The 20,776-nt window shown below is 43.1% G+C and overlaps 1 protein-coding gene across 1 annotated transcript in view; it reads left to right on the forward strand.

Annotated features, from left to right (window-relative positions):
* The first annotated feature begins 39 nt into the window (after window positions 1-39).
* The window catches only part of ENTPD1 (ectonucleoside triphosphate diphosphohydrolase 1), a 173,592-nt gene continuing 152,855 nt past the window's right edge, over window positions 40-20,776 (forward strand). The window contains exon 1 of the mRNA XM_063962248.1: window positions 40-559. Coding sequence (XP_063818318.1) covers window positions 544-559 — 16 coding nt within the window. The 5' untranslated portion in view covers window positions 40-543. The remainder of the gene's footprint in view (window positions 560-20,776) is intronic.

The raw sequence follows: 20,776 nt of genomic DNA on the forward strand, positions 1-20,776 counted from the left end.
CATAGAAGACATTGCTGCATTGATGCTGCTGCTGCTGCTGCAGGCAGGACTCTGGCTCTTTAACAACAGGGACATTTAACTCTCTCCTCTTCTTCTTCTCCTCATATGTATTCCTTCCAGTGCTGAGCTGCTGCTGCTGCAAAGAATGAATAATGACCGCCTCTGTCTGCAGCAGCCCAGGGTTGTTGTTGCTGCTGCTGCTGGATGCACAGAGCTGGGGATACATTGCTCTCCTGGGCAGGGAAGCTGAAGGCAATGGGCTGTCTACACCGGAGAGCTGCTGCAAGTAATCCATCCTGCTGAGGGGTCGTGTGCATGATCTACCAGGCCTGTGTGTGGTGGTGCCTCCATCCCTAGCCAGCCAGCCAGCCCAGCATCCACACAGACTGACTGACTGACCTGCTGGCTGCTGCTGCTGCTGCTGTTGGGAGAGAGAGAGTCCACCCACATGCATAGACCGTTAAATAGGCAGCGAGTCTCATGTGCATCTCTCAGTGAGACCGCAGCACTAGGCACAAGCTGAGCAAAGGAGCAGCAGAGCTGATGGAAGAACCAAAGGGTGAGTGGGGTGCTGATTTACACTGTGCTGCTGCTGCTGGCTGATTAACCCTTTCCTGCACAGCTCAGCAGGGGCAACTCCCAACTTTTTTTTATTTTTGGGGCTTTTTGTTTTGCAATGTTCAGATCTTTCAAAAACAATCAGATTGACAGTTTGTTCATTCGTTCATTCATTCATTCATTCATTCAAAAAGTCAAAATTGCCTGAATTGTTTTTGTTTGTTTGTTTTGTTTTGTTTGTTTAAGAATTGCAAAAGTTTTCAAATAATATTGGGATAAGTTTGCGTTGATCACAGCAGGGTTTTATTATAGTAATTATCGGTCATCTGCCGCAGAGTATCTAATTGTTTTATAATATATTAGTGATTGTACTTATTTGACCTTTGGCGGCATATACTGTGTGTCAGTGTATCTTATTGTTTTATAATATATTGGTGATTGTACTTATTTCACCTTTGGCGGCATATACTGTGTGTCAGTGTATCTTATTGTTTTATAATATATTAGTGATTGTACTTATTTTACCTTTGGCGGCATATACTGTGTGTCAGTGTATCTTATTGTTTTATAATATATTAGTGATTGTACTTATTTTACCTTTGGCGGCATATACTGTGTGTCAGTGTATCTTATTGTTTTATAATATATTAGTGATTGTACTTATTTTACCTTTGGCGGCATATACTGTGTGTCAGTGTATCTTATTGTTTTATAATATATTAGTGATTGTACTTATTTTACCTTTGGCGGCATATACTGTGTGTCAGTGTATCTTATTGTTTTATAATATATTGGTGATTGTACTTATTTCACCTTTGGCGGCATATACTGTGTGTCAGTGTATCTTATTGTTTTATAATATATTGGTGATTGTACTTATTTCACCTTTGGCGGCATATACTGTATGTCAGTGCTGCCTACTGGTTGGACTGTAACGACACAAGGGTCTATAACCAAGCTCCCTATATGGAGTATGTTATGTCTATTTGCATAGCGCCAGCATATACCGTTCTGCTTTACTGCCTTCTGTACAGCCCGTTGGCAGTCTGTATTGCAACCCAAATACATGACTATTTTTCCATCAAAATGACACTATGGCTCTTATCATTAATCTGTTTGATCACTTAGGGCAGGGATAGGGAACCTTTGGCCCTCCAGCTGTTGCTGTACTAGACATACCAGCATGCCCTGCAACAGTTTTGCAATTTGGCCACGCTAAAACTGTTGCAGGGCATGCTGGGATGTGTAGTTCAACAGCAGCTGGAGGGTCAAAGGCCCCCAATCCCTGACTTAGGGGGACATTTACTAAGCAGTGATGAGAGCAGAGAAGTGCGCAAGTGGAGAAGTTGCCTATGGCAACCAATCAGCACTGAAGTAACATCTATAAATTGCATACTATAAAATTATACAGAGCTGCTGATTGGCTGATGGGGCAACTTCTCCGCTCTTACCACTGCTTAGTAAATGTCCCCCTTTACGTCTGTGAATTCACCTTACGACCCATGGTATCATTTTGTTACTGTATTGTCTTGTAGTTCCATTACTATTAGCTGTAAGTTAAGTGTGTACTATATATATATATATATATATATATATATATGCACAATGGGAAATAAGAGGCGGCACTCAGCAGACTTGTGAAGCAAAATCAACGTAGTGTATTCAGTACGGCCAACGTTTCGGGGACCACCTCCCCGTCTTCACGACCATATATATATATATATATACACTAAACTATTAAGAAACTGAAGAGCTGCTACAAAATGCTGTAATACATTGCATTGATTCACATTGTATATTATACTATACGTTTGCAAGAACGGTATCATTGGGACCTGCGCTAAATGACATAGCAAACCATCTTTTGTGCCCAGACCTATGTATTGTACAACATGGCAAGCTGTGTTGGAGTTTGAATAGGTGCACGTTACAGTATGAGTGCCAAGAGAAATAATAGGGTGGAATATCTGATGATCTGAGTCCTGCAACTTTGTGTCCAGCAGCTGTGAAGGAAGCAGGTGTTTTTGCGCTACTATAGGTAAGGGTCTCCTTGTGTCCTGTGTCTGTGTTCCCAGAGAGTTGGGAGGTATTTGTGAAGCAGTGGTGCATACAGTCTGCATTATCTGTATAGATCTGAGGCATGCTCCCCCCAATGTTTGTACTCCCTGCTCTGGAAAAGCAGTGTGGTGTTAGTACCCTTGAGCCTGAGTTACTCATCTGAATGGTAAGGGGGAGGGGCACCAGTCCTCATTCCTGGGGTGCTGCTAGAAGTTATGTTTCTCATTTTGCAGAACAGAATGACCTTGCTGTGAAGTCAGATAGCGCTGGGCAGAAATGCTGAGAGCTCATCCTCACGGCTTACACTATTGGGGGTCATTCCGAGTTGATCGCTAGCTGCCGTTGTTCGCAGCGCAGCGATCAGGCTAAAAAATGGCTTTTCTGCGCATGCGTATGCACCGCAATGCGCACACGTGTCATACAGGTACAAAGCCCGTTGTTGTTTTGCACAGGTTCTAGCGAAGTTTTCAGTCGCACTGACGGCCGCAAGAAGATTGGCAGGGAGGGGGCGTTTCTGGGCGTCAACTGACCCTTTTCAGGGAGTGTTTGCAAAAACGCAGGCGTGTCTGAAAAAACGCAGGCGTGGCTGGGCGTTCGCTGGGCGGGTGTATGACGTCAAATCCGGACACGAATAGGCTGAAGGGATCGCAAGCGCCGAGTAGGTTTAGAGCTACTCAGAAGCTGCACAAACTGTTTTTGCAGAGCACGGCTGCACATGCGTTCGCACTTCTGCTAAGCTAAAATACACTCCCCAGTGAGCGGCGGCATAGCGTTTGCACGGCTGCTAAAACTAGCTAGCGAGCGATCAACTCAGAATGACCCCCATTGTACAGGAAATGCTGGTTACCCTGGTTTTGGATTTGCACCTGTGATGGAATTGTGCACGAATCGATTTGGGGAAACCTCTTTTTTTTTTTTACTTTCGAGTTGGCATATGAAGATCTCCACAGTTAACTTTTTAAATGACGCGTTATTTCATAGGATAGAAAGTGTCTCTCTTCTCTCCGTCTTGGCCGATGCACTGTCACTAATCTGTTACTGAGTCAGAGCTTTATCTGCTCAGCACAAACATGTAGCCAACATTATCTGGGAAAGCCATCTTCGCAGCGACCTTATCAGACACTGTCGGCGGAGTTTGTCGTCACAAACCGCTAAATGTCAACTTTAAGACCTACTCATCCTAAGATGCAGCACATATAAAGTGTAAAAGAACTTGGAATTCATTTCAAACGTACATTTTGATAGGTGGGGTTCCCTGAAGAACTACTGTACTGTGACTATAAAGTGGCTCATCTAGTATCTACCTATCCTTTTTAAGGTATATTTCACTCTAGAGAGATTTTGTAAAGGTTATTAATGTGTAGGTCCCCACCCCCTCATGGTCTTTCTAAGTAGATCAACCGCAATTCTAACCAGTGGGAGGGAAACTAATGACGGAATTGGGTTCTTCATTTACAGGTACACATGCTTCAAAGTAACCAATTCATTTAACGGAAGATTAGTCATTTTTTGACAGTAGACTCATACTGCCCCCTTATCACACTGTATGTGGCCAGTCTGCAGAGGGGGTGTGGCCTGCCACCTCATTGGTTTGACTAACCATTAGAGAGTGCAATGTCTGGGCCCCTTCATAAATATATACAGTAAATTCATCTGCTGCATGAATGATAATGTACCAGATTAATAACAGCAATGCACTGTAGAAAATACACCATAGTCCAGTATAAATAAGGTAATATATGTATAATGTATAATTCAAGTGCACAGTCTGATTCTTAGAGCAGGAGATGGGCCCCCAGGCAGTGGGGCCCACCAGTGATTTCCCCTGCACCCCTGTGGGCCAGTCCAAGCCTGCAGATATACTATAATATGAGCCATTGTTTTTGCATGGCTGTCCCTGCAAGTGCTGCAGGGGGATGCGTCTTATGGCTGCAGTTTTATGTCACGCCTCTCAGTCAGTGTACGTCAACTTTACCCACTTTACCGCCGCCCCCAGGTGTTGTTTTCACAGTCTCCCTGAAATGCTAAAAAGTAGGCAAGTTTGGTGTGGGTGGAATAAGGTTTGTGGGCACCTCAGGGCACAAAAGTTGTGGGCACCCCACCAATACAATTGCCAAAATGTTATACTGACAATGCTATTAAAAGGTATAAGGGCCCTCATTCCGAGTTGATCGGTCGCAAGGCGAATTTAGCAGAGTTACACACGCTAAGCCGCCGCCTACTGGGAGTGTATCTTAGCATCTTAAAATTGCGACCGATGTATTCGCAATAATGCGATCACAAACTACTTAGCAGTTTTAGAGTAGCTCCACACTTACTCTGCCTGTGCGATCAGTTCAGTGCTTGTCGTTCCTGGTTTGACGTCACAAACACACCCAGCGTTCGCCCAACCACTCCCCCGTTTCTCCGGCCACTCCTGCGTTTTTTCCGGAAACGGTAGCGTTTTCAGCCACACGCCCATAAAACGCCGTGTTTCCGCCCAGTAACACCCATTTCCTGTCAATCACATTACGATCGCCGGAGCGATGAAAAAGCCGTGAGTAAAAATACTTTCTACATAGCAAAGATACTTGGCGCAGTCGCAGTGCGAATATTGCGCATGCGCACTATGCGGTATTTCACTGCGATGCGATGAAAAATACCGAGCGAACGACTCGGAATGACTGCCAATGTGTAAAGGTGCATACACACTTAGCGATATAGTAAACGATATCGCTCGTTTTCCCCCTCCTGAGTGATATCGGTTACTACATCGCCCAGTGGGTATGCAGCTGATGATGGCCGATGCGCGGCCCTGCGGGTCATAAACGACCCTCTGTGTCGGCCGTAGATGCAGCTTAATTTAGACTCGGCGTCCAAAGCTGTATGTACAGCCCGGCCGTGGCATGACGTCAATGTGTGATATCGCTAGCGTTATCGCACAGTGTGTATGCCCGCACATCGCCTAGTGTGTACCCACCTTGAGTCATCCCAGCACTACAAATGGGCTGAACAGGATGTAGTGCCCCTATTCACATCATTACACACAGTGCCTCCTGTTCACATAACGGAATACAGTACACTCAGGCGGTCCTGGGCGATCGCCCCAGCTGCCCTGTTCTTCATCCAGTATTGGGTCTGGAATGTCGCTTAGGTCTACCAGGTTGTGCGCTAAATATTGTACCTGTTTTCTGATTGGTAGTGCTGGTTGTGCTGTAGGAAGGGATCCGGACTATGGGTCGACAGTCATTAGGTCAACCCCATATGGTCGACAGGCACACGGTCAACATATGAAAGGTCGACACTAGAAAAGGTTGACAGGTTCATATGGTGGACATGACAAAGTTTTTAGACTTATGCCATCCTTGACTATCCATGTTACAAATCATAACCTTTAGTAACTTTGCGGTGAGCAAAGCGAGACACCGTGCCAAAGCGCGGCAAGCGGACGTGTTTCTACAAATGGTGGCCCCAATGAAAAAACTATCCACACTATCCCCAATAATGCAAAAAAACATTTTTGTGTTGACCTTTTCCACTGCCGACCTTTCATACAGTATGTCGATCTTTTGTCCATGTCAATCTTTTACTGATTCCATGTGGGAAGATGCCTTGGTACTCCAGCATAATAGGAATCACATATTGGTAGCGTCTAGTTTCTCTTCGTGCAGAGGACCTTTTCCATAATCCCCTGGGTCCATGTCACAATCTATTTGGAATAGAAAAGTGTGGCGAGCGAAGCGAGACACCGAGCCCGAAGCGTGGCGAGCGAAGCGAGCCCGCGAGGGTCCAATGCTGCATAGAAAAAAAAAATTCTCCCAAACGAACGGAGAACGAAGAAAACATTTAGGAGCTGTAAGGGCGGAAGTTCTCTCCTGCCCACTCATTTTGTCACGTCCAGGTCCTGAGCACGAAGGTAACATAGACACAACCGTCACATATTGCACGAGTCTCTGTGGTACATTTTTGCTGAATTTTTTCATATGACCATTTCAGAATATTCAAGGCAATTGTCTGATTTAAGGTGCGTTACTTACAGCATTAATCTTACTCCATAAGTACCTGTCTGCATTACAGTGCACTACCTGCCTTTAAAATATTATTTCACACTGAGTTACATTTTCATGATGATCAAATCGAGAACCTCAAATCATTTTGTGCCTTGGTAACTGTAATATTATATGCTGGGTTGTTAGAGCTGAACCTCTGGAGGCTACAGAGAGAAGAGTATTACTCTGGAGACTCTCTATGCTTTGTTGTAAACACCAAATGTACTTTTTGGAGCTGTACAGCTTGGATAACCATTAGGGAATGAGGCAGGTATACACGTAGCACTTGTGTAAAAAGCTCCTCTCATTCTCCCATAACAAAAATTAAACGTTGGGTTCTTGATAATGTGAAACATCTGCCTTGGTGAGTGTGGTGAGTGCATTGGAATATATGGGGCGAACGGCTCTAGACTGCACTTCCTAATTTCTAGCAATGAAAGGTTCTGTCTTGCTGAGATTTATAGTACTACTCATAGAAAAAATAGATGCAGATGCAATGTGCAACCATTACTACTCAAAATATCATATAAGAGGTTGTTAGCATAGATTTGGCCAAAGAGACAGGCCTGCCCACCAACGTCAAGGTCACCTCTTGTCGGGCAAGTCCTTAACACTCTGCTCCCCATATGTGAGCCCCAGAGTGTTAGGGACGTGCTCGGTAACAGGTGACCATGACATTGGTGGGCAGGCCCGTATCTTTGGCCAAATCTATGCTAACAACCTCTCATATGATATTTAATTGTGATATATATTGCAATTATGAGTAGTAATGATTTCACAGTGCATCTGAATCTTTTTCTTTCTATGCTGAGTACATTGGCAGTAAGATGGGAATTGTAGCACTTACATCACCAATGTTACATTTAGAACTTATGAGTGAATCTATAGGGTCTGGTGCATTCTCTAAGTACTTATGGAGTTTGAGAAATCCTGCTGCAGCATCTTTTACCCCCATAAAAAACCCTACACTCTTTTGCATATGGCAAGCATGCAAGTAGGGCCCGATTACATCTAAGTCTGTTTGCTCATAAACAGTCTTTTTTTTATTACAGTCTTCAATTCCGACTGTAAAGCGATGCATCATCTACTGGCGCTATACAAGGAAATGATAATAAAACGAAATTTTGCCTATATAATCAGTGGCGCACAAAAGAGGGGGTAGATCATATAAACTGTATAAATCTGGTGATACTAAAATAGATATCCTATCATCAAATGGGTGATGGGGCATGTGTCAACAACATCCAATTTCCAGGTCACCGTAGAGACTAGATAATTTACAGTGGTTCTAAGTTTTTAAGGAAGGGGGGGGGGGGGGGCCCATCCCAGGTCTCCGTCTATCTTCTAACTGTCCTGGGTTTCTAACACTGCTGTGATTGTCTGGCAGTGGATCTATATGAATCACTGCCAGACTGTTACTCATTTGAAGTATTCCGGAGCTCTTAGAGAGGCATGATCAGTCCCACTCATGATACTAAGCTTGTCACCAAAGCAGGCTTGTTGCTGCTGCCTGGCCACCCATGAAGCCACCTCGCAGGCAGCACAGGTGGGAAATTATACTTAGAAGTTTCTGGTACCTAGGTTTTGGGCATTGTTCCTTGGCCATGCCTCTATAGACTGCCCTATGTCACCTGCATAAAACTAGCAGGATGTATGGAATGGCAACCTACAGCTTGTAGTACTGCTCAGAGCGCCCCCTGCAGCCTGTACAGTTGCTGAGGATACTCCTGGTAGTGCTGTACTTCCTAGTGCTGGCGGCCTGCACTAGGACTTGGCTTGATGTCTTGCAGTCATGTGTTCAGGGCACAAAATTGCCCTGCCCTTAGCTCTGGTATAAAGACAGCATGTTGCATATGTCATATACTAAAGTACTGTATATAAGGTATGCGGTCTTTAGGTCGACAACACTATTGGTCAACATGCATTAGGTTGGCATGGTCACTAGGTCGACATGGCAAAGGTCGACACATGAAAAAGCTCATCATGAGTTTTTCAAAAGAAATTTCATTGTTTTAAAAACTTTTTCATACTTTACGATCCACGTGGACTACGATTGGGAATAGTAACCCGTGCCGAGCGCAGCGAGTCACCTTGCCCGAAGCTCGCTCGCCATGCGAGGGGGCACTAATTGGGGTTCCCGGTCACTTTACGAAGAAAACTTCACCAATTTTTTAAAAAAAATTCATGTCCACCTTGTTGACCTTTTCCATGTCGACCTAATGATCGTGTCAACCTATTTCAGGTGTCGAGCTAGACACTGTCGACCAATAGTGGTTGACCTGATGACCCTAGTACTGACATAGCACCTCCTGCACCCATTGCAGCTATGCCTCTATGTAGAAACCAAGGCTGACTTTATATATTGGCAATACGGAGGGTGTGATGGTGAGCATTACTGCCTCACAGCACTGAGGTCATGGGTTCGATTCCCACCATGGCCCTAACTGTGTGGAGTTTGTATATTCTCCCCGTACTTGGGTGGGTTTCCTCCGGGTACTCCGGTTTCCTCCCACAATCCAAAAATATACTGGTAGGTTAATTGGCTCCCAACAAAATTAACCCTAGCGTGAATGTGTGTACCTGTACATGTGGTAGGGAATATGGGGCCAGATGTATTAACTTGGAGAAGGCATAAGGAAGTGATAAATCAGTGATATGTGCAAAGTGATAAAAACAGCAGCCAATCAGATCCTAACTGTTAATTTACATATTGGAGCGGATTGGCTGGTTTATCACCTTGCACATATCACTGGTCTATCACTTCCTTATGCCTTCTCCAGGTTAATACATTTGCCCCATGGATTGTAAACTCCACTGGGGCAGGGACTGATGTGAATGGGCAAATATTCTCTGTACAACGCTGCGGAATATGTGTGCGCTATATAAATAACTGATGATAATAATAATAATATAGGATGTAATAGCTGCAGAGCTACACAGTGCAAGCTATCAATATAATAAACAGGCCAGGGATGTTTTCCTGAGCATTATAAAGCATGAGAAGCAGGTGTGTGAGCCGCTAGGTGTTTTCATGCTCATCTTGATACTGGTTCTGTTGTGTAAATAATCTATTGTCATCACACCTCTGTCAATGTGACACAACAATGCAGATCCATTTACGATTGTTCTCATCTAGCTCATGACCAAAACCCAGTGCTGAATGACTTATGGGGAGATATATCAATACTTGTAAAGGATTTGCCTAGAGCAACCAATCAGATTCCATCTATCATTTTATGGAATGTACTCGTTACATGACAGCTAAAATCTAACTGGGTGTTACAAGCAGCATCTCTACCTGTCCCCTTTAAAAGGTTTGGTTCATTAAGCCCTCCCAAGACGCAACAGCCTCCTAATGCTGACTGAATGGTAGGTTCCCTGGTGGGAGTCAGTTGTCTATCTCTATTCCATCGTTTCATTTTATAATCATCGGAGCCCTCCGCAGTGTGTCACCATTTTACATGACAAATCCAAGTACTCCCTGAAACAGAAGGGTGTGGATCATAGGGTCAACAGTTACTAGGTCGACAGTCATTAGGTCAACCACTATTGGTTGACAGTGACTAGGTCGACACCTGAAATAGATCGGCACAGGCATTATGTCAACATGGTATAGGCTGACATGGAAAAAGGTCGACGTGAGTTTTTTGTAAAAAAATGTTGGTGTTGTTTTCTTCGTAAAGTAACCGGGAACCCCAGTTAGTTCACCGTGTCCCCTTGCATGGCTCGCTTCGCTCGGGAATGCTCACTATTCCCAATTGTATTCCGCGTGTATCGTAAAGTATGAATACGTTTAAAAAAAATTACAAAAATTTGAAAAACTCATGTCGACCTTTTCATGTGTCGATCTTTGCCATGTTCACCTAGTGACCATGTCGGCCTATTGACCATGTCGTCCTAATGCATGTCAACCAACAGTGGTTCACCTAATGCGTGTCGACCTAGACCGGATCCCAAACAGAACATCCTCTCTTTCAGTAGAATTATTTATTATTTTTTTATTAACAGTTTCTTATATAGCGCAGCATATTCCGTTGTGCTTTACAATTAGAACAACAGTAATAGAACAAAACTGGGTAAAAACAGACAGACATAGAGGTAGGAAGGCCCTGCTCTCAAGCTTACAATCTATAGAATTACCTGTGTCACTCACACCTTCAGGAAGTGGCTTGGTCTGTACCTATTTGTAACTCGCTTTATCATACATACGTACATACATACTGTATAGTGCTTATCACATCTTGTGCTACAATCTGCTATGTGATGAATAACCGGCTGTGTCATATTACAGTCATTTACTTCTCATTTCCTCACAATTTTCTTTTAAGAATACAGGCTCTCTTCCGGCAGGGCTTCCCTTCCTGTTGTTTCCATATTATGTAAATGTTACATTGATGTTCTAATACCCTTCATGTGCTGTTGCCTCAGTGGAGCCCTGTAGAATAAGTTGGCGCTTAATAATACAGTGGAATACAGTGGTAATAAGAGTGTTGGGGGTGAGAGCATGATCTGTTGGGGTGGGAGCATGATCTATGATACACTTTTGGAGTGGAGTGTTCCTCTTCTAGCCGGACGGTAAGGTTCCGAGCTGCAAGTGTTCTTACGTGAAATATACTGTGGGGGAGATATATCAAACCTTGGAGAGAGATAAAGTGGAGAAAGATAAAGTACCAAGCAATGAGCTCCAAACGATCCTTTTACAGGCTGTGTTTGAAAAATGACAGAAGCTGATTGGCTGGTACTTTTTCTTCTCTCCACAATATCTCTTTCCAAGGGTTGATACACCACCCGCTACATATATCCTGTCCATTGAATATTTTCAATATAAGATTCCCTTTGAAATATTTGCATTGATGGAAACAGCATGGACGTTGCTACAAACTGAATGTTCCTAATTTTGTACAGTTATACTATTTTTTGTGCATGGTTATTTATCTTTGTGTGATGACATTTTGATCATATGTGTTTTACTATTTGGAAGTACATATTTGGGTTACTTTTGTAACCTTACTTTTGTGTTTGTAAACACAAACTGTTTCTTGGTTTTACTTAATGTACGACTGCTAGTATTCCTGCTGTACTTCCCGTCGCTTGTTATACAGAAATGAGGAACCTGAAAATAAAGGAAGTCGGGATGGCACAACTTCTACCACTGCGCTTTTCCTCTTCCCTTATCACCAACGTTGTTATTATTATTCATTGTTATGTACCATTGATATACCATGCTTGTAACCCCTCTTTCCCTGTTTAATGGGAATACTACTGATAATTAGTGCCTCCACCAAAGCTGTTTGATGGGTAAAAGGTCCTGGCTTTCCTCCAGATACTTTACTCCCACAATCCAAATACATACTGGTAGACTAATTGGCTTCTGACAAAAATTACCCCTGGACCCTGTTGGGGATCACAGCACTGAGTCTGATTCTTATGGTATTGGTATGGTATGGCTCTTGGTATACAGAGCCACCTGGCCCTATTCTTCCAAATACCCTGATGAATTTGTCCACTGATCTGATATTGCTGGTCTGAGAACACAAGTGAACAAGTGGGGGAAAATGGCCAGATAAAGTACCAGCCAATCAGCTACTAACTGTCATTTTTCAAACACAGCCTTTAACATGGCAGTTAGGAGCTGATTGGTTGGTACTTTATCTTTGTCCCCTTTATCTCCATCTAATGCTTAGTAGATAGACCCCATAGTCCTTGGCAAACCGCCTTAACGTTTAAGTAGAAGAAGCTTTTTTAATTTCCCTGGCCATCTAACGTTCATGGCCATGCAGATCAGCTGCTGAGGCTGCACAAACTTGTAATGTTTAGTTTTATTAAACACTTGCAGTGAAATGCAAACCATGGTAATGACCATTAACCACTTAACTGACAATTTGTCCCTTCAGAAGCGTTCATAACATTGATTTAAAAATAAATACATTTATTTTTATTTATTTAATATAGTTAAAAAAGTATTTAAAAAAAAATATTTAAATATTATATTATGCACGTCTGCAGAAGGGTTCTCATTGTCAAAAACTGGGGGACACAGTGGGGCAGCCTGGTCGCATGTAATCTGGCCATGCCAGTTAATTGGTTAAGAGCCCACCAAGGCCAATTGTCCTTTTATTACTATCTGGGTCAAAGGAGGTGCCAGGTGGCCTTAAGCATTTATTTGCAAAGACTCAGACACTGGGCCTAATTCAGACCTGATTGCTGGTGTGCGTATTTGCAGCGGTCTGCGATCAGATAGCCGCCGCCCATAGAGAGTGAAAACCTGCCCCGTGCAAGTGTGCAAATGCATATGTACACCGTGCGTAAACTTCACCAGACAGCGGATATCTGCAAATCCATTTCGCAACTCACTCACCACCTAATGAGTTTTCCAGTCTTTGCAGTCTGTGCGTAACTCCTACAGTGCGATACAAACAGGCTGATCGGGGTCGGAGCTGACGTCACACACCCTCCCAGAAAACGCTTAGGAACTCCTGCGTTTTTTTGCTGACAGAAAACTGCCAGTTACCACCTACAAACGTCCGCTTCCTGTCAATCACCTTGTGAACGTATAGCAATCAAAATTGTTGCACCATTCTGTCGCTGTTTGGCGTCGTGCCTGCACATTGCGGTGCATACACGTGAGCAGTCGTTCGAGAATCAGCCGCTATGTGATTTCGCACAACAGCGATCAGGGGTGAATCGGGCCCACTACCTTTTGCCATACTGGGTGGCTGAGATACACTGAAATATAGGCCACATCTCTGGGGGCTGTTGTAGAATATTGCCACTACATAACCAAAATGTTTTTCTTTTTTTTTGTTAAATGACCAAAATGTCATTTTAAACATACCACCCAACATTTCTGACTAAAAAACTGGGATGCTTTTGCGTTGTGCTCAAATATACCCAGGAAATGCCCTGTCTTATCCAGCCATGCCACCAATTTAACCCCCCCCCCATCGCCGCCCCCCCACCCCCCCCCCCCACCCACACACACACACACACACACACACACACACACACACACACACACACACACACACACACACACACACACACACACATGTTAGGCACAACCAACTGTCTTTTTTATACAACAATTTTGATTGGCCTTTAAAAAATGGAAAACCTAGAGTATGAGTATTTTTAAATATTATCTGTGTGTGTACATCTTCTGGAACAAGTCCACTGCTAACTTTTACCGTCAATCGCCATAATTAACCTTTGCATTCGGGTTAAGCAGGTTCAGCACATGACCTCTTTCTGCATTTCCTTCCCCAAAAGCACAGACGTTGTATTTACATGGTCATGAAATCTGAGCTTCTTTGTGTCACTCTGTACAGAAAAAAAAGGAAATGCTTAAATTCCTCACACACACCATTACATTATTCTCAGAAAACCATTCACAAGTATACTTCTCCATAACATAGAAACATAGAATGTGACGGCAGATAAGAACCACTTGGCCCATCTAGTCTGCCCCTTTTTTATCCTTTAGGCAATGTCAACCCTTTTTGAACCTTAATTCTTAGTAATGATATTCATATGCCTATCCAAAGCATGTTTAAATTGCTCTACAGTCTTAGCCTCTACCACCTCTGATGGGAGCCTATTCCACTTATCCACTACCCTTTCTGTGAAGTAATTTTTCCTTAAATTTCCCCTGACCCCCCCCCCCCCCCTCTCTCTCCCCCTCCTGTCTCAGTGTATGTCCTTGAGTTCTAATACTTCTCTTCCTTTGTCTCCTTCCTGAACTTTGTTAAGACCCTTGATATATTTTAAAGTTTCTATCATGTCCCCCCTTTCCCTTCTCTCCTCCAAACTAAACATGTTAAGATCTTTTAGCCTTTCCAGGTAAGTTTTGTGATGTAGGCCTTGCACCATTTTAGTTGCTCTTCTTTGTACACTCTCTAATGTATTTATATTCTTCTGGAGATATGTTCTCCAGAACTGGACACAGTATTCCAGATGGGGCTGTACCAATGACCTATACAGTGGTATTATCACTTCTTTTTTTCCTGCTACTGATTCTTCTCTCTATGCAACCAAGCATCTGACTTGCCTTTCTCATTGCTTTGTTGCATTGCTTTCCTGACTTCAAGTAACTTGAAATAGTGACTCCTAAATCCCTTTCCTCCTCAGTAGTTTCCATTATAGTACCCTTGATACTGTATTTAGCCTTTGGGTTTTTGAGACCCAAGTGCATTATTTTGCATTTTTTAGCATCAAACTGTAGTTGCCACGTTCTTGACCATTTCTCAAGCCTACCTAGGTCATCATTTGTTTTACACCTCCCGGTGTGTCTACCCTGTTGCATATCTTTGTATCATCTGCAAAAAGGCATACTTTCCCTTCAATACCATTTGCAATGTCACCAACAAAGATATTAGAACTGGACCACGTACAGATCCCTGGGGTACTCCACTGGTAACATTTCCCTCCATAGATTGCACTCCATTTACTACAACTGTCTGTTTCCTATCCTTCAACCAGGTTCTTATCCATTTACCTGTTTTATAATCCACCGCCATGCTTTATTTAGCAGTCTGCGATGTGGGACAGTGTCAAATGCCTTACTAAAGTCTAGATATGCTACATCTACAGCTCCCCCTTGATCTATTATTTTTGTCACAGAGTCAAAAAAGTCAATAAGATTTGTTTGGCATGATCTCCCACCAGTAAATCCATGCTGCTTTGGATCCTGTAAGTTGTTTGATTTAAGATATACCAGAACTCTTTATTTTAATAGTTTTTCCATTACTTTCCACACTACTGATGTAAGGCTTACTGGTCTGCAGTTACTTGCTTCTTCTTTGCTTCCACTTTTGTGCAGTGGAACTAGATTTGCTCTTTTCCAGTCCTCTGGAATGGCTCCTGTATTTAGTGACTGGTTAAAAAATTATGTTAAAGGTATAACCAGCACATCTTTTAGCTCTTTGAGTATCCTTGGGTGTATCCCATCTGGCCCTATTGATTTATCCACTTTTAGTTTTGAAAGTTCCGTTAGGACCTTCTCCTCTGTAAATGTAGTTTCATCTACCTTATTTTTTATGAATGTCCTTGCAACTTAACTGTGGCCCCATCCCTTCACCTTCTATAGTAAATACTGAGCAAAAATAATTATTTAGGTGATCTGCTATTGCCTTGTCTCCCTCCACCAAATTCTCACTCTCTGTCTTATGTCTTATTATTCCTCCATTTGATTTTCTCCTTTCACTTATATACTTACAAAAAGTTTTGCCCCCTTTATCTACTGACTGGGCCATTTTCTCCTCAGCTTCTGCTTTTACACGTCTGATCACCTCTTTGTTGTTATTATTTTGAGTCTGTTTGTATTTCCTAAAAGCCATCTTTTTTGCTTTCACACTAGTTGATACTTCTTTTGTGAACCGCACTGGCTTCCTTTTCCTGGTGCTTTTCCTAACCCTTTTGATACAAAGGTCTGTTGCCCTTATTATTACACTTTTCAGTTTTTCCCATCGCTCCTGCACCCCTTCCAAGTTCCTCCAGTCCACCAATGAATCACTTAAACGTCTCCCCATTTTTGCAAAATCAGCATTTCTAAAATGTTTTTGTGTGACAGGAGTTGGATCCTGTCTTTATACTAAACCATATTGCTTGATGATCACTGGATCCCAGGTGCTCGCCCACATATATGTCGGATATCCTGTCACCATTTGTAAGAATTAAATCTGATATTGGGGGCGATTCAATTGTTTGAAAAGTCAGTTGGGTGTCTGTTTTTTCCTATCTAATAGACAGGAAAAAACAGACACCCAACCGACTTTTCAAACATTTGAATTCCCCCCATTGAGTCTTTGCGAGTGGGCTTCCTCACCAATTGCTTGAGAAATGCTCCCTGTAAGGAATGTAGAAATTTGCCACTTGTAGCTGAACTTGCAAAAGACCCCTCCCAATTTACATCAGGTAAATTAAAGTCTCCCATGATTATGACTTCTCTCTTTAAAGCCATCTATATATTAGTAGCGTAAGGACGATTTTTGTGAGTGACTTATTTTTATGATGCTGTTGGCCGAGCAATCATATACCAAATGCTCTGTAGATGTGCAGAATGGAATACATAGGTATTACCGGTGGCCGGAATTCTGGCTGTCATGATCCCGACAGCAGGATCCCGGCAACCAGTATGGCGGCAGCGGGACGATCGCTAGAAAGCCCCTTGCGGGCACGGTGGCTCGCTGCCGAGGACACCCCTAGAGGGATAAAAACCGGGGGGGCGGGATAACGGCGTCAGTATTTCACCGTCTGTCGGGATCCGCATTGTGACTGTCGGGATCCGAACAGGCGGTGTAGTGATTGCCTCCCTGCAGAATTATGTTGGCGTTGTAATTGGTTGCTTTGTTCCGGAGTTATGTGGCGAAAGTCTGCCTGCCAATCACAATGCATCACCACTGTGTTCCTGCCAGGTGACCTGGAACATGTGACCTGCCGAATGGTCTGGAAACTGTGACAGCTATGTGCAGCCACTCACTAAGCAGGAATACTATGGGGTATCGACTTTCTTTTTGTGGGATGAGATTATTAAGATGACAACGTGAAGAAGATGTATTTTCAGGGGAATTTTCTGGTTTGCACACAGGTGAGACTAAACCGCAGTCTTTAGAACAAAGGGGCAGATATATTAAGCCTGGAGACTAGATAAAGAAGTGATAAATCAGTGATAAGCGCAAGGTGATAAAGCACTAGCCAATCAGCTCCTAAATGTCATTTTTAAATCTGTAATGATTGGCTGGTGCGTTATCACCTTGCGCTTATCACTGCTTTATCACTTCTCCAGGTTAATACATCTGCCCCAAAATTTGAAAAGTTTAAATGAAAGGGACGTTCTTAGAACGACACGCTATTGGTCATTTCAGTGATGTTTTTGCTTCTGTACATGGTCAGTTGGACCAGCAGTCCCGCAATAGGTTCTGGTTCCAGTGACTAGGATGTGAGTTTATTCTCTACACGTATACACAATTCAACATTCCTAAATGACTTTTATAGAGTCAGATGCTCTTATCTGAAAAATAGCTGGATGAGATCTGGTTTCAGCAAGGTGAATATTTATACTAGTAAAATGACCTGGCATATGACGGGTCACCATGGCCCCTGCCCCTGCTCCAGACCCTCCCCACTACATTCCAGCTGAATACTTAACCGGTTCCCCATGACGGCAGAGTGGTCCTTTGTCTTCTAGGGTATGTCCCTTCATTCTCATTGACTCCCACTGTGCATGTCGGAGATGGAACAGACCGAAACAAATTATTATATAGATTCTAGGCCCATCGTATATGTAAATTCATTGTGGCTTTTTGTCCTCTTAAAGTTGTTCATCTAATGTGCAATATGGACTGTAATGCATTGGGTGTTTTATAACAATTTTGTTTTGGTTCCAACGTGTGTAGAAAGTAAGGAAGTTAGGCATGTTATGGTATGTAGAGGTTAACACTTACCTTTGTACAATTGCGCTACAGTTCTGTTAACCCTTACTACTCGGCAAACCTCATCATTGCACAATATAGAACTGTAGAAGTGTAACAGCAAGTAGCAGACTTGAAACGGTGAGATAAAGCGTCATATTCCAGCAATTGTAGTATAAATCTGTAATAGTCCTATAAAAGTAATAGGACCACAGCGTATTCTGTTGTGACTCTTGTACAATACTGACAATAACTGCTCCTCCTGACCTTTCAGTAGGCTTATCCAGAGATGGTGAGAGGAGGGGATGGAGTGTGGGTGCCTGGCCTGTTGGAGGGGGGGGGGGGGGCTCAGCCACAACTCCAAGATGGCGTGGCCACATGTCATTCAGTGGATGGTACAGCATGTATATAGTGCCCTGGTATACACTGTGGAACATGGCAACCCCCCCCCCCCCCTTCTTACATACTTGGTCAGGAACCCTAGTACCCTGGACTGATAGATTTCCTGGTGGCCTTGGGCTCACCTGGACGTCTGCATCACACATCTATCAGACCTTCTAAAGAGGATAATTGGAAGTGTTGCCCATAGAAAACCAATCCATGAAAACTTTGCACTATTTTTTTATTTCCCTTTTGGATGTTTTACACAATTGGTTTGTGATTACATACTGTAGAAATTATTATTTTAAAAAAATTCTAAAAAGCTGTGTTGCACCAACCCACAGGGGATAATTCAATTGTTTAATCGCGCCCAATCACCCATCTAAAGTAACGTGTGATCGCGGGGCGATATTCAGTTGTCCCCCGCTATCATGAAAATAGTCCAGTTTGGGCGCCCAAACCGGTCACTTTTTGCGCATTTCAGCTCACCACTCCCCTGGGTTAGCAAACTGAAATGAAGTTTAAGTGCCCATCGGCAGCAACATTTGAATATCTGCCGGCGCGCACGCGTGAGTGCGAGGGACCGCAATAACGCGAATTCTCCCCCACAATGTCTTTTATTTGTATCTTTTATTTTTATTTGATTGAAGCAAAAACAATCTCTTTTATATCCCATTGTCATTCTGTCACTGTGTTTTCCTTTTGGCATGTGATAGTAGAGCTATATTAAAATTACATGTTGTTGTTTTTTTTATGTTATAGGTCAAAACTCATTGGCATTTATCAGAATAATACAACTGTCACTATTTATAAAAGGCCTGTAATACCTTCTATGACTAAGAATTTCCTATGCTAACGTGTTGCAGACGGTCTCGAACGGTATCTCAATGTGTGTTCGCTATGTGCAGCTAATAATATATCAGGCCGTGATAGATTGTGTGAGTGATAGAACATGAATCCGCACTGTAGTCCATCTTCTCACAAACCTATGGGGTCTATTTACTAAGCCTTGGATGGAGATAAAGTACCTAACTGTCATTTTTCAAACACAGCCTGTGGCATATCAGTTAGGAGTCGGTTGGCGGGTACTTTTTCTCCAGCAACTTTATCTCCAGCCAAGGCTTAGTAAATAGATCCCTTAATTGGTCATAAGAAAGAAACTGCGTTTAATTCTTTTGGTGATAAAATACCTTCCACGCAGCAATAGTTTTCCAACGCCTGCGTGTACGGAGTCGCTAATGACATCATATCCGAGGGACACGGTCCCAGGGTAGAGCAATAGCTGACAGTTTGACATATCAGATGCTACTTACTTCTTCTACTTGTCATCATCCAGCGTTCCATGTGAGGGCGCCAGTGGGGAATTTGCAGCACTGAATGAAAAATCCCCATTTTAAGGTCAAAATGTTGGGATTTGGGGGGTAATTCAGACCCGATCATAGATGTGCAAAAAAAAAGCACACATCTACAATCAAATTCTTTGACATGCGGGGGGACGCCCAGCACAGTGCACGTCCGCCCTCCATGCGGGGTCCTGCCCCCTCCCTGCAGACATGCGAAAGCAGCGCACGGTGGCGATACTTTTGCTTGTTTTGAGTAGCCCTCAGCCTATGCAGCCTAGCTACCCGCCATGTTTTGGGTCACGGCTGCGTGTGTACGTAGCCGCCACGACCCGCCTCAGCAGCGGTCCGGACATGCCTCCATTGTCCGGACCACACCCCTTAAACGGAGCATCGACGCTCACAAAACGCGGCGTCGACACCCCATTCCCGCCCCCCTCCAGGTCTTAAACTGCGTTCTGAAGAGAATGCAGTTTAGGACCTTGCACATGCACGTACCGGTGTACGGTCATGCGCAGATGTGCAAAGATCTATCCGTAGCGATTTTCGCACATCAGTGACGGAGTCTGAATAATGCCCTTGGTTTTGTACCTCCGAGACACCCTACTTGATGACTAATTAGGCCCTTTTAAGTTTTTTATTATTTGTAATTGGCCAATAATAAAAAAAATTTGAGGGTGAAAAAATGCAAAATGATGGAAATAGGGGTACAAGCTATGGGACAGGTATATTAGGGTGCTTTATGATTAGGACAAGTGTTTTTTAGGCTTACAGATGGGAGTAATCAATTTTTTTTGGGAAGGCTTAAAATGACCCAAACAAATACTTACTGTATACCCATTGTTATGTACCCCTAATTTAAGTAAAGTATTTATTTTGTACAAAAACACTTGCTTTCTATCATTGTTTAACTTTTTTTTGTAGAAAAATGCATATAACAACCATGTAACCCAATTTAAGTACCCCAAATACTTCCCGTATGACCACTAATACACTTCTATAC

The sequence above is a fragment of the Pseudophryne corroboree genome, chromosome 3 (assembly GCF_028390025.1).
Source record: "Pseudophryne corroboree isolate aPseCor3 chromosome 3, aPseCor3.hap2, whole genome shotgun sequence".
NCBI lineage: Eukaryota > Metazoa > Chordata > Amphibia > Anura > Myobatrachidae > Pseudophryne > Pseudophryne corroboree.